This window comes from Zeus faber (genome assembly GCF_960531495.2).
Source record: "Zeus faber genome assembly, chromosome: 16".
Lineage (NCBI taxonomy): Eukaryota > Metazoa > Chordata > Actinopteri > Zeiformes > Zeidae > Zeus > Zeus faber.
In genome coordinates this window covers 12337410-12352137 of record NC_137202.1, presented here as the reverse complement: position 1 = coordinate 12352137, position 14728 = coordinate 12337410, and the positions used below count along the sequence as shown (strand labels likewise).

Below are 14728 nucleotides of genomic sequence, written 5' to 3'. Positions count from 1 at the left end.
CAACCTTTGCCACTTCCCAGGTCTTGTTTCGATATATAAAGAAAAAAATGAAATAAAAAAAGATCTTAAGAGAAAGGAAACCTGTGAAGACGCTGGCGTCGTCCCTCTCCACTCTGGTACCGTCACTGGTGGAGATGCAGGTAAAGTGCAAAGGTTCCACCTCAAGGAGCCCCGTGAGTGCTGTGAAGCTGCCCTCTGCCGCCGTACAGCTGCTCACCTTCCCGTTCCCTGCGGGGCGCGGGCACACGCACACGCACACACACACACACACACACACACACACACACACACACACAGAGAGAGTCAGGAAACATCTAAAATGTTGTCGGTCTTCTTGCTCTTTGGGAAGATGCAATACAACAGAACATCAGTTATTTGAACCCTTTCGCTCATTCCTTCAACTTCTACATCAACGAGTGACACCGTGCAGCGTACTACCTGAGAGAATGTCAGAGAGGTCGATCTCGTCTGACTGGACCCCGATGCTGCTGCTGAAGGCGTTCTTGCACGAGGAGCCGCTGACTTCGAGGTCAAAGAGCACGGGGTCAAAGGGCGAGCTGTACAGGCCGTATCTAGAGACAGAAAATTAGCAATTTGAGACAGGGCAATCAGGGCTCTGGTGTCTGGACAAGCATTTGGCAAGTTATTAGAAGCGAAGAGATGTATGCATCCTTTATTTGGCCAACTACTTGCGATCAACGTCACATGTGGAGGAAAATAAATACATAATATACTCTTTATTTTGAGAAGAGTTATTTGCATGTCGAGCAGGGGAGCTAAATCCGCAACAGCAATCCATCTCACCTGGTTCTAGACTCAACCTGGATACAAGTTACCAGGTCTGAACAGGGCCTATGACGCCATCGTCCAATGACGGGAGTTACCTGGTTTGCAACAGCGCCTCCAGTGGTGTGAGCCGTTCCTGCAGCTGCCGAGACACGGCCGTGAGCAGCGACGCACATGCCGTGCTGCAGATCGCCAGGTCCTCCTCCTTCACGTAGTTCAGCAGCACAAAGTACCAGAAAACCGACCCTGAGAGAGGAGAGAGAGAGAGAATAAGAGAGAAGGGAGATAGAGCCCAGGCAAGAGAGTGGGAGATTTTTATTTTACAAATTCATATTTATTTGAAATAAGCTCCAATTATACACAGAGGTGCAGAACTAATAAATCATCATGAGCACATTCAATGCCCCAAGTACACAGAAACATGTCCAAATTGCCACTCTCTCCCCGGAGAGAGAGCCAGAGAAAGAGAGAGCTCAAGAGATGAGATTTCAATACACTACACTGGATCATGAAAGATAGACGTCTCCGTTCTCCTTCACTTACCACCAGTCGCTGCTGCAGGTAAGTAAGGCATGTTGTCCAGCAGAGCCTTCAGAAGGTCCGTGCCAAAGCCCTGCTGACTGGGGTCACCTTTCCCATTGCTGAAGTTAAAAAAAACAAAAAAAAACAAGCCCTTGTTAAGTTGCTGAAAGGCAGGTGGAACACACAAGGCCCATTACCAGCATCACTCACCTGATACAAAGTGCAAGGAAGCGGGCACATTTGTGGGCTATACTCCGACCGGCCTCGAAGAAGCACACCCGCACAATTTCTGTAAGCCTCTTCCGGGTTTTAACCAGCAGGCCTTCCTTTCCTTCTCTCAGGCTGCAAAACAAAATAACACCACCAAGACTGTGTCAAAACCATTGAGGGTTTTAAAGGTTGGCCTGTGTTAAAGTATCTTCAGTGCTTATTGTCGGCAGCATCTCTGGGGCGGTCGCCCAGGATTAGCCTTACCTGCAAGATCCGTTGGAGTAGACCCCGGCCAGCCAGCACAGGATGTCCAGGATCAGGCTCTGGCAATGCTCGGTGCCGGGCCCTTCCTCCGCTCGCTTGCACAGGGTGTTGAGCAGCTTCTCGTGGAAGTCCGGAAACTGTAGCATGGCACAGCGCTGGACTCTGTGGAGCAGAAGGGTAACCGGTCAGATTGGTCAAGGTTTCAACTACTCTGTGTGAGTCTATGACAGTGAGTCTAGTCACAGCATGATCTAGTTGAGTGCGGTTTATGAATTAATACTTGGGGCATCGCCGCAGTAAAAACCTGTATATTGATGGATTAAAGGTTCATTTGATGTAGTATTTTGGTTGCACTGATGAATCCAACATAAAACAGGAAAAGCAGGTGCCCCAACCTTTCTTTGGGTATGGATGTCTTCTTGAACCTCCTGATTGTGACGGACACCTCCTGCAGCAGGTCGCAGCCGCGCAAGTTGTCAGGTTTCTTGGAAGGAGTTGGGGGCTCTACTTTCGACGTGGATGCCTTGTCCTACGCACAGAGCATGGGTTACGGTATCACAATGTGGCGAGGTCTTAAGCGCATCACGATTGTACGATTCAACGCCACCGATGAGACTATCAAGGATGCCATCGTCTCAGCCGGGTCCTGCTCCCTCACCTTGGAGGCCTGCGCTCTCTGCAGCAGGGTGGATAGCGAGTGGGCCTTGGCGCTCAGGGGCTTGGCGCTTGGCATTCGCACCACAGGCCGCGAGCTTTCCTCTGCGCCCTTGTCGTTCACCGCCTTGATGTGCACCAGGAAGGAGCGGTACTTCCCCCCCGCCATGCCTGAAGGAGAAGTTAGTTAGTTGATGGACTTAGAAGATGAGTAGGTTGTACTGGCATTGATAGAGTACCATTGGTGCATCCAATCCAAAACGTTTAACTAGGGAACCTTAAAAATTGTCAGGAAGACAAACAGTTAAGTGCAGGGATAGGTATATTTTGACATAAATCCCTGCATCACGCTGACTGATAGGAACACAAGGAGGTCTTCCGTGACGCTTTCTTACCTTTGACCAAATTGGGGCTGGTCAGGCTCAGCATGCCGGCGTGGCCCGAGAGGTCCAGGCCGCTGGCCAGCCACACTGGACCGCACAGGATGTCCTCCTTGTGGTCCTCCAGGAATGGACACAGCACGGAGCCTGGGGGTGAAAGATGAATCCATTCAGAGTTATTCTGTTACGGCTGTACGGCTCGGTCTAACAATTCTTTATTCGATTCTATTGTTTCAATTTCGGAATCGATTTGAAAATTGCAATATTAGTACTCCATTAATAAATTAAATACCACCAGTCAAAAATGAATGGAAAGTTGGTGGCAATTCTGTACGAAATGTCTATATATATATATATATATATATATATATATCATGATCATAATTCACTGTATGAAGGAGAATGTAATGTGCATAAAAGTACTTTTCTATGGGAATCATTTAATAAAAGGTTTAGTTGCGCTTTTGCACGCGGTAGATTCTGCACCAACAGACACACAGTTTCTGATTCTGTACCTGGTCCCTCTTCAATGTCCATGAACTGAATGTCTTCCGCAAAGTCGTGCAGGAGGGGCTGGCCATTCCTCTCCCCGTTGGCGTGTAGGACATGGGACAGAGGGAAGGAGATCTGCCTGTCCACTGCCGTCTCTAAAAGAGGGACAACCATTAAAATGTAAATACAATGACAGAGTGTCTGCAAGTACCAGAGGGTGAAATACATTACCATTAAGGCCCTTTTGACACAAATTTTGATTAAATCTGAGACACGGCAAGAAAAGTGATCTCTCTCCGATTGAATTAAGTATGAACAGGTAAGTATCAGATTCACTGGCAGGCTTAGGGTTTAAAACGTCACAAATGTTGACTCTGATGCAACAGACCTTCACCAATGTTGACAAGAATAAATATATCAATAAATAATCTTAAAATGTGAATTCATGAGCTCTTATTTTCAAGATTTAGGAACCAAGTTTTAAGTACTATTTCATGACTTTTGAGGCCTAATATACATTGTAAGGGCCTGCAGACACCCTGAACAAGGAGGCAGAAGGCACAACCACATTGTGATGTCTGCGGGGAGGGGGCCCCTCACCGCTGACTTTTCCCAGTCCGGGGGCCTTGTTCTTGAGCAGAGTGATCTGGATCTGAGGAATGTTGGTGATGTTGGCGTTCATGACGAACTTGAAGTCCACGTGGCCGACCATGCAGGCCTTGGGCAGCACAAGCTCAAACACATGCTCGTCCCAGCTCGAGCTGTAAACAGAGAGGACGCGTGAGGGTGAGTCACCATAGAGGACGTTGAGAAGTGAGACGGGAGACGGTATCTCATCCCATTTCACGGCATCGACATATCACTCAGTCCCACACCAAAAACCTCCCAGAAGAAAACAACAATTTCGGTCAAGGAAAGCCATGCGAGGCTACCTGTCGCTCTGGAGCTTCCAGGTGCGTGTGTGCTGAGCGGCGTCGCCGTGGTGCTGCTGGTGCAGGTGCTGCGGGTGCCGCCGCTGCTGCTGCTCCTGCTGCACCTCCACCCAACAGGGTGGCACCGTGGCGGAGAAGCGCGGCGTGAGCGTCTCGAAGCGCGTCAGCTCCACCAGCGACATCAGGCTCTCTGTGGTCAGCGGCTGGTCCACCAGGAGGTCCACTCCTGGAGGAAGGACAGGAAAGGGAATGACCACATCCCATAATTCTCACAGCAACAGTGATTAGAGCATGTGATCGAAATGTGTTTGTGACGAACAGAGATGTTCCCCGGGGCGACCAGAGGGATTTTTGTATGTGTGTATAACTATCGCTTCGGAAACGACAAACTGAAGCGAGCGCTGACGACGACAGAGCGCGTCTTCTCATGCGGTTACTGTAGTTACGGTGGGCAGCAGGGTCCTGCGGTGTGGCTAACGTAGCTAGCAGCTAACAGAGCTAACAACAGCTAACCGCTAACGGAGCAGTTTCTGTTCAGAGGAACATGAAGTGTCAGGCCAGGATATCGATTTAACTGCTCGTTTATGGTAACACCCAAAACTCTCTGTGCAATCCCTGATCACTCTTATGTACTTGACTACCCTGACTCTAGGACCGCACCTAGACCCCCATGGTGGTCCTCTGACTGCCTAACTACAAATAACATTGCCAAACTGAAAATAAAGACACATCACAACATTTACAGTAAATAAAAGTGCTAAAGTACTTCGGGTGACGACAGTTTGGAGGTGAAAGTACTTTGAGTGACAGACACTTTATGTCGGTGTTTATAACAGCACTATGTAACTTTTGGGATTTGGCGCCCCGACAGCTTCTGAGAAAAAAAAATAATAATAAAAAATGCAGTTTTACGTCACTGTCGCAAAACTCGATCCGGTGTCCAAAAATTATTTCTTTTAACAGACAAATTTGAACCTTATCGGTCACGTTTCAATAACAGTCAGTTAAAAACATAGATATAATGTACACCTTGGTTACAGCGGCCCTTGCACAGACGTCGCCTCTGCCCCCGCAGCGGCTACGTCTCGTATGAGCATTATTACCGGACATTTTCACGGGCAAGTTTATAATTTAACGTTTTTTTTTTAAATACATTTCAGAAGGGGCGATATAAAAACGAAAAAAACTGTAATTACCGGAGCCAAACATCAAGGAAGTGACACAGTGCTGTAAAGCGCAACACACTTTTCCCACAGTTTCAAACCGGAACGCAGAAGCTACATAGTGCAACAACAGGCGTGCAGGGGGGTGGGTGGGAATGACAGAGGTGCCATTCTCCACATTACAAGTCAGTGTAACATCAAAATGATTCTGAAGCTGTTTTTTTAAGGTTAAAAAAAAAGTGACAGTGTTGCTTTAAGTTACATTTTAAGAAACCTTTGTCAAGAGATGAAAGTAACCCGATACATTTACTCCAGTTCTGAAGTACACTGCTGAGGTACTTGCACTTTGATAACAAAATATGTTGTAGTATGTGTGTAGCTGTTGTTGATTACAAAGTGCTTTACATAAACTAAATCTAAAACAATAAAAAAAAAAAACAGCAGTTAACTCAGATATAATCTGGATTATTTTAAAATCCATCCTGTATCTTTTTGTGTGACTTTTAAAAAAATAATTCTTAATTCTGTTTTATTTTTTTACAGTTAATAGATAACTGTTCAATGTTGTTCTAAACCTATTTCTTTTACTGGAGTAAAATATATTTATAATTATTTATTTCCTCAACTTTTTAATGGTGTTTATTATGCCACTAACAACTATAGATGATAATAACGAACTAAAGAAACAACATTTTGATTTTGGGACGGTTTACATTCATGCAAGGAAAGTTGGTTCTGGAGCCCTGGTATTTGTACAAGATTTGCGCATGGGTTGGAGCTGGATGCAGGTCGATCTTACCTGTGATCCCAGGGCTCGAAGGATTAGAGGAGGGCTTGGCACCCTCCAGCAGCTGTTCAGCCCCTTTAGAAAGGGGGCCATCGACGAACATATCGCCGTCGTCTAGATCGTCACACACACCTCCAATTTGAAGGAAATGAAGTTCTCCGCCTGTGTGGGAAAGCATAATCAACAAGTATGCATCAATGTTATACTGCTGTGGTTCTGGATATATCCTACTCCTTTATTGAAGTCAATGTCCGAATATAGCTATATCGGAAAATAAAAGCTTACTTCAAGTTCAAGTTCAAGAGATTATTTGCCGCATACATATACACACGGTCATACATAGTGGCCACATTAGCCACTAAAAGTGCAGACAAATTGAAAAGAGTATACATCAATGGCTGTTATGGCTGGCAAGCAAAACATATTTCACTTGTGCTACAGTAGCTCTTCTGTGGGATCGGACCAGACGGGCGACGTTGGCACCCCCATGCGCATCAATGAGCTGTGGGCGCCCATGATCCCGTCACCAGTTCACCGGTTGTCCTTCCTTGGACCACTTTTTATTTGTACTTAACCACTGCAATCCAAGATCACCCCACAAGACCTGTTGCTTTGGAGATGCTATGACCCAATTGTCTAGCCATTACAATTTGGCCCTTGTCAAAGTCGCTTGGATCCTTACGCTTGCCCATTTTTCCTGCTTCCAACACATCAACTTCAACTGAACTGACAGTTCACATGCTGCCTAATATATCCCACCCCTTGACCGGTGCCATTGGAACAAGATTCACCTCACTGAACAGTATATATAAATTGGGGATGCACCAATTGTGAAATTCTGGGCCGATACCGATGTTTAAAATAACAATTGCCAATACTATCTTTTCCAAGTTCCCCTGAACGCAGCACCACTTACTGTTATCCAAGTTACAACGACAGCAGCATCACTGCTTAGAGCGCTGCAGTGAGCCGTGTCCATGTCTTCTAAAAACGATCGCGGATGATGTCCTTCTCTCAGATGGACAAAAAAAATAAAAATAAAACGTCAAATATAAATTGACGGCCGTTAATATACCTGGGTGGCCAGCCTAAGTCATGTCTATGTGTGGCGTAGGAGCCAAAGTGTGTTAATCATACATTCAAGTGTTTACGTTCACATTATACGTAAAAATGATATATTACAATAGCCAAGCTTAGAAAGCCTTTTATAGTTCTTCCTTTGGTTTTGTTATTTAAAATACAAAGTCATTGCACTTTTACCCTTTTTGTCCCTCTGCAGTTAACACAAGTAACCAGCTTTTTCAACTACCACCTAAACAACCATCAGCTCCCCACTGGATAAACATCAGCCACTGCCACCAGTGAATGTCATCTTATTTGCCCATAGGCCAATGGCAGTCAACAAGTCGTATATCAGCTGATTAATCGCCGCATACCTCATATCTATATATATATATATATATATATATATATATATATATATATATACACAGTGGGGCAAAAAAGTATTTAGTCAGCCACCAATTGTGCAAGTTCTCCCACTTAAAAAGATGAGAGAGGCCTGTCATTTCCATCATAGGTACACTTCGACTATGAGAGACAGAATGGGGGGAAAGAATCCAGGAAATCACATTGTAGGATTTTTAATGAATTAATTGGTAAATTCCTCGGTAAAATAAGTATTTGGTCACCTACAAACAAGCAAGATTTCTGGCTTTCACAGACCTGTAACTTTTTCTTTAAGAGGCTCCTCTGTCCTCCACTCCTTACCTGTATTAATGGCACCTGTTTGAACTCGTTATCAGTATAAAAGACACCTGTCCACAACCTCAAACAGTCACACTCCAAACTCCACTATGGCCAAGACCAAAGAGCTGTCAAAGGACACCAGAAACAAAATTGTAGACCTGCACCAGGCTGGGAAGACTGAATCTGCAATAGGTAAGCAGCTTGTTGTGAAGAAATCAACTGTGGGAGCAATTTCTAGAAAATGGAAGACATACAAGACCACTGATAATCTCCCTCGATCTGGGGCTCCACGCAAGATCTCACCCCGTGGGGTCAAAATGATCACAAGAACGGGAGCAAACATCCCAGAACCACACGGGGGGACCTAGTGAATGACCTGCAGAGAGCTGGGACCAGAGTAACAAAGGCTTCCATCAGTAACACACCACGCCGCCAGGGACTCAAATCCTGCAGTGCCAGACGTGTCCCCCTGCTTAAGCCAGTATATGTCCAGGCCCGTCTGAACTTTGCTACAGAGCATTTGGATGATCCAGAAGAGGATTGGGAGAATGTCATATGGTCAGATGAAACCAAAATATAACTTTTTGGTAAAAACTCAACTTGTCGTGTTTGGAGGAGAAAGAAAGCTGAGTTGCATCCAAAGAACACCATACCTACTGTGAAGCATGGGGGTGGAAACATCATGCTTTGGGGCTGTTTTTCTGCAAAGGGACCAGGACGACTGATCCGTGTAAAGGAAAGAATGAATGGGGGCCATGTATCGTGAGATTTTGAGTGAAAACCTCCTTCCATCAGCAAGGGCATTGAAGATGAAACGTGGCTGGGTCTTTCAGCATGATAATAATCCCAAACACACCGCCCGGGCAACGAAGGAGTGGCTTCGTAAGAAGCATTTCAAGGTCCTGGAGTGGCCTAGCCAGTCTCCAGCTCTAAACCCCATAGAAAATCTTTGGAGGGAGTTGAAAGTCCGTGTTGCCCAGCGACAGCCCCAAAACATCACTTCTCTAGAGGAGACCTGCACGGAGGAATGGGCCAAAATATCAGCAACAGTGTGTGAAAACCTTGTGAAGACTTACAGAAAATGTTTGACCTCTGTCATTGCAAAAAAAGTGTATAAAACAAAGTATTGAGATGAACTTTTGTTATTGACCAAATACTTATTTTCCACCATAATTTGCAAATAAATTCTTTAAAAATCTGACAATGTGATTTTCTGGATTTTTTTTTCTCATTCTGTCTCTCATAGTCGAAGTGTACCTATGATGAAAATAACAGGCCTCTCTCGTCTTTTTAAATGGGAGAACTTGCACAATTGGTGGCTGACTAAATACTTTTTTGCCCCACTGTATATACACATATATATACACACACACACACACACAGTATACACATGATTTTGAACTTCGACATCACACACACACACACACACACACACACACACACACACACACACACACACACACACACAGGAAATAAATAGATAAGACATATAAACCATTAATAATAATATAGATCACATTATTTATAAGACCCAAATTAAACCAACTCTTACCTTATATATAAAGTAAGTAAAATTAAGTCAAATTACTGAAACTAGGGCTGGGCGATAGACCTAAGGTCATGTGATATTTAAATTTTTATATTTTTTTTAACCAATACCTCTGTATCCATCGAATCATTCATATTCTTAAATGCAAAAAACAACGACATTTTGCAGATAAGTGTGGCATCATTTTTACATTATTTTATGTTATAAAACTTACAACTTTTAAGTCCGGATCCGCTCGCATTTGGGTATTGTGACACATTATGGGGTGGGGTGGGGGGTGGAGTTGATATAAGGAGTGGATCCTGGAGTGGAGTGGACTGTCACTGTAGCAGATTTTGGCATGTACTCTGGATGTGCGATATGACGATGACGTCTTAACAGAGAGATCGTTAGTATCGTGCTACAGTGCCCATTCTATCAGTTGCAGTTCATGGCTCATACCAGAGTTTCCGTTATGCGGTAATTGCCGGCTTTTGACCTGTTGAAGTCCGACATATTTAAATATATCTCTATCTTTATAATATTTTGGGGTTTTTTTGGGGTTTTTTTTTGTGTAGTCTCAGCTCGTATTTTGTGCCTATGTATTTTGACCAAGAATTGCATGGTTGGTACACAAAATGGATGCAGATTTGCAGGTTGGCATTTTGAGTCATATATGCCTTTCCTTACTGCACCAAAAACCCGGTAACAGCCGCTAACCCGGGTCTCAGTCCCGGGTCAAATGACCCGGCAACAGTTTTAATCGGCTCCACCTCCGATCAGCTCTGATGTGAACGGGACACCCGGGTCAACCCACTAATTTTGGCCCCTTGTACCTGCGCGATGCGATGAGCGTTGAAATGCAGCATGGAGTAGGCCGGTGATCCACGCTGCTTCTACTATAGTGTTGGGTCGTTAATGAATGATCCCATTCTTTTGAACAGCTTAAGCTACTTTTTTTCAAGTTTTTCAGTTTTATGCCGTTGTTTGTGTAAGTTCCTGTCTCCTCTACTGTTTTAATTCCAATCACACTGGAACCATGACACCCCCCTTTTCCTGACGTGTTTGTGACAACGCACCAGAAAAAAACCTGCATTTCTCCTGGCAATGGGAAAGGTGTCAACGGACTTTTTTAAGTGGGTTGGCCCGGCTTTTTCAGTAATTAACAACCTTTCAGTCACAAGGTAGGAGCTGCAATCACTTTATGACAAGTGCAAAACTGCATTTTATCAGTTGTATTGGCCCTTTAAATATAAACTGGTAAGAAGGACTGGGTGGGCTATAATCTGTCAAATATAACAAGAGTGAAATCAAGTCATTTTGAGGCTGAAACAACCTTTCAGTCACAAGGGAGGAGCTGCAGTCAGTTTTTGGCAATTGGAAAACTACATGTTACTGGTTGAGGCCCTTTGAAGGCATTTCAACAGGTAAAAAGGACTGGGTGGCTATAACCTTTAAAATATAACCATCTTGAATGAAACCAAGTCATTTTGAGGCATTAATAACATTTTTGGTGACAAGGTAGATGCTGCAATCACTTTTTGGCGGACGATCACTTTTTGGCACGACACCGGCTCCTGTCTGAGAGCAGATTTATTTTTTCTTGTAAATAAATAGAAGACAGAATAATAGAATGATCCTATAATGTATTTATTAAATAAGATCCAGAAACTTCTCACTTTGGTAATAACATTAAGAGCGACGCATGGTGAGACTTTGTAGGTTGTTGTTGCGCTGCCCCCCTCCCGCCCCATTTTATATAAAGGCAGAGGTCTCAGCTCGAGTGTTTTTTTTTTTCCCTCCCTAAAATCAGATTTAAAATGCATCCAAAATAGGCAAATAATTTTAACGATTTGCAAGGAACTTAACTGGGAAATAACATTACACAAGACTTTTTTTCCAGATTTTGATAGTGACAAAGGAGCCATCAAATTAAGCCATTTCACATGCCAATAAACCAATAATAAGTTATTTTTTCCTTTCAGAGCTATATATATATATTATTTTTTTTAATAGGGAAATAAGTTTGCTTGTATTGTTCAATAACTTCCTAAAAATAGTCTTAAAAACGAATTAACTAACAATAAAGAATCGTGATAAGATCATGGATCGTGATCCTGCCTGAAAAAAAACTGTGATATGATATTTTTGCCCCCGAGGATGAAACACAAAGATTTGACATCATTATTATACTTATTGTACTTTTGGGCTTTCTTCTTAATTTGTGATGCCATCGTGTTTTCTCCCATTTATGTTAGTCGTCTGTAACAGCCACAGTGAGAGCCACTCGAGGATCCATTCTGTGCATGCATGTATAATATATGTAATCATATATCAATTATGCTACATTTATTTGCAAAATGACAAAACAAAGTACCAAAATCACAAAACACAATACATTGTTTGTGGATGGACTTTTGTTATTTTGCATTTAAATGTTTTTTTTATAAATCTTTGTAATAAATAAATGTGATTTATGGATCGTAGTATTTATTCACCCTTTTCCTTTCGTATTTGTGATAGAGATGCACCGATTGCAATTTTCTTGGCCGATTCCATTTTCCTGACCTGCCGATTCCGGCCGACTCCCGATTCTTTCTAAGAAATGTAATTGACAGCATACAAACATTTTTGCAAATTTTCCTTAATGGAAAATTAAATTGTATGTTCATAATTAAACATTGAATAACTTTTACATTTTCTACTAAACTGCACAATGTTCCAGGACCTTCTCTCACTCAAACAAATCTCAAAATAAAAAAAGTGCTTCAGGTTACTGGATAGAGCTTATTTGTACAAATAAAATCCAGCGCCGAGCCAAAGCGGGATCAGAGCTGAGATTACTTCTGAAAATATTCCTACCCGCCTTCTCATGGCCCGGTGGTAAGTGCCCTGTAGCCCGGTGATTAATAACCACTGCGGGAAAATAGCGACCGTATGTAAAAAAACAAAGTCGCTTGACAGATAATGTAACAAGCAACCCTATGTTTTTTTTTAAAACAAGCCCAAAACCCCATAACCAGCAAGAGATGCAAACAGTGCCACGGCTTTAAAGAAGAGTTTGGTTATGTATTTTAATGGAACATCAAACTCTATCGACATAGACAGTATTGTGTCATTCTATATGGTGTTTGAAAATATATCAATGTACCATAAAAACTTGGTATTCTGCCCTGCCCTAGCATGACGTGAACCATCGTGTTGCGCATAATATGCGCGTAAATTTGACTGGCACAGTATCAGATATATCTGACACTGATCGGCCAGTCACCGGTCGTGGCCGATCAAGCTTAAAACGGGCCGATTCCAGTCACCTGCCGATCGATCGTTGCATCTCTAATCTGTATATATTTTATCATATATATCTGTGAATTGTGACAGAATCCGTTCCCCAAAATGTGATCTTGTCATATCGATATACTGTATCACGCAGGCATAACTGAATCAACACAATTTAAAGCAGTATCAGCTTTACACCCCTTTATATGCCATTCACACAGCACTCACCTTTTGTGCAGGCACATAGGCGGTCTGTCCCGGAACAGTAGGTGACCGAGACAAATGGGTCCGTCTCCTCCACCGACCCCTCCTTCTTGGGAGGCTCCACTTTGGCCAGGACCTCCAACGTGGACAAGTCCAAGATCATGATGTAACCGGCTTGAGTGGTCACCACCAAGTGTCCCAGCCCCACCACCTCAGCCCGCTTGCATTCTTTGGGGTTGAAAGCCCCGACTGAGGGGCTGCTAAAAGTAGCACTGGTCATGGCTGCACCACACGCAGTCCCAGTGGAGGAGCCGACAGGGGCCCCGGAGCCGGTCCCACAACCGGCAGAGCTGTTTTTTGGACCGGGAGGGAGGGCCTCCTCAGGAGCCTCCTCGCTGTCATCCTCCCTGCCGTCCAGCACGTCTGGAGGAAGTAATATAAGGGAGGTGACAGCGTCGCGGGGGTCCCGAATGTGCTGCACCTTGATCGGCTCCTCGTCCAAGGTTACGATGCGAGTGGAGTAGTTGAGCTTGTAGAGGGCCAGATAGCCACCCCCCATCCCACCACCCAGAGACCTCTGCTGCTGCTGGTCAGGTGGGGGCAGAATGAGGGGTGTCTGTGGGGCAGTACCCCCCGGGTGGTGGCCTTCCACCCCATTGGCCATTGTGTTGAGGGGCTCGCCCGTACGCTGGCTGCAGAGAGCAGAGTGCAAGCGATTGAGGTTGTTGAGAGCCTCCACCTGGTTTATGGCGCTCAGGCTCTCAAGGCCACACGGCTGCAGCCCCACCAGGAGGTGCACACCGTCCCAGCAGGGCGTGATGGAGTCCACATAGAGGTTCTCATCCTCAAGCTGTTTTGGCAGCCTCAGGCACTGCACCAGGGCTCCAGGCCGAGGCAGCGTGGAGACTGAAGTGGCAGCCAGCGTGTTCCATTTGTCCACGTGGCCGTCCAGTCCAGCCAGGTTAGCCGCCGCGTCAGCAAACTGCTGGATGTAAGTAATGGGGGGGTCCTGAAGGAGTAGTTGCTCGTGCGTGTCAAACTCCATCTCTATGATCTGCGGTACGGTGAAGCCCTCCTCATGCAGCCCTTTGCTTATCAAGTTGTTCATCTGGGCAAACACCTTCCCTGAAGACTTTTCGTCAACCTCCTTTATACTGTATAGTAGCAGCACGGGCATAGTCCTGCGGACAGCGGGCAAGCTGGGGGGGCTTGAGGGTAGGGGGCCTGCTAGGTTGGGGGAGCCCAGCTCATGGGCTGCTGTTGGGGGGTTGCAGGTCTCTATTTCCATGGGGCCAGGGTCCTGCATAGGCTCAATATGGATGGGCTCAGGGCCTTGAGTCCGAAGAGGACCGTCCATGGTCCTGCGTCCTGACACCGGGGCTGTGGGCAGGGGTCCGGCCACGGGTGAGCTGGCCGCAGAACGGTAGCTGAGCAAGCCTCCGGCCAGCAGGCAGGGAAAGGGAATGTTGTGGTGATCCTGGAACTTGTCTTTGGCCTTGTCCTGGCCGTGGGCTTTGGCCTGGGTCAGCGAGGGGTTGGCCCCCAGCTCCTCCAGGTCTTTAACAGTATCCTCCAGTACGCTGGCCACCACCTCCCACTGGAGTTTCTCCGGCTGCTGCAACACACTAAGCGCTGTCACGCCGAGACTCACTTCCATGCTCTCCCGCTGTGATGGCTGGCCTAGGTGCAAGAGGAACAAAAGAAAAAGTTTGATGTTTTGTGTACAGGATTATGATTTTGAAAATCTGGTTTGCTGACATCTTGAGATCTCCCAGTCG

General features: G+C 45.2%; 1 protein-coding gene across 3 annotated transcripts in view; it reads right to left on the bottom strand.

Annotated features, from left to right (window-relative positions):
* birc6 (baculoviral IAP repeat containing 6) overlaps window positions 1-14728 on the bottom strand; it is a 148882-nt gene that overhangs the window by 120651 nt on the left and 13503 nt on the right. For 2 of the 3 annotated variants that reach the window (XM_080016188.1, XM_080016189.1), the window contains exons 10-23: window positions 12975-14630; window positions 6203-6352; window positions 4241-4466; window positions 3909-4069; window positions 3332-3463; window positions 2832-2963; window positions 2441-2607; window positions 2178-2311; window positions 1783-1944; window positions 1519-1650; window positions 1330-1427; window positions 885-1032; window positions 439-572; window positions 82-228 (exon numbers count right to left, since the gene is read on the bottom strand). In XM_080016188.1, coding sequence (XP_079872314.1) covers window positions 82-228; window positions 439-572; window positions 885-1032; window positions 1330-1427; window positions 1519-1650; window positions 1783-1944; window positions 2178-2311; window positions 2441-2607; window positions 2832-2963; window positions 3332-3463; window positions 3909-4069; window positions 4241-4466; window positions 6203-6352; window positions 12975-14630 — 3579 coding nt within the window. The remainder of the gene's footprint in view (window positions 1-81; window positions 229-438; window positions 573-884; window positions 1033-1329; window positions 1428-1518; window positions 1651-1782; window positions 1945-2177; window positions 2312-2440; window positions 2608-2831; window positions 2964-3331; window positions 3464-3908; window positions 4070-4240; window positions 4467-6202; window positions 6353-12974; window positions 14631-14728) is intronic. The other variant, XM_080016190.1, reaches the window with a different exon arrangement.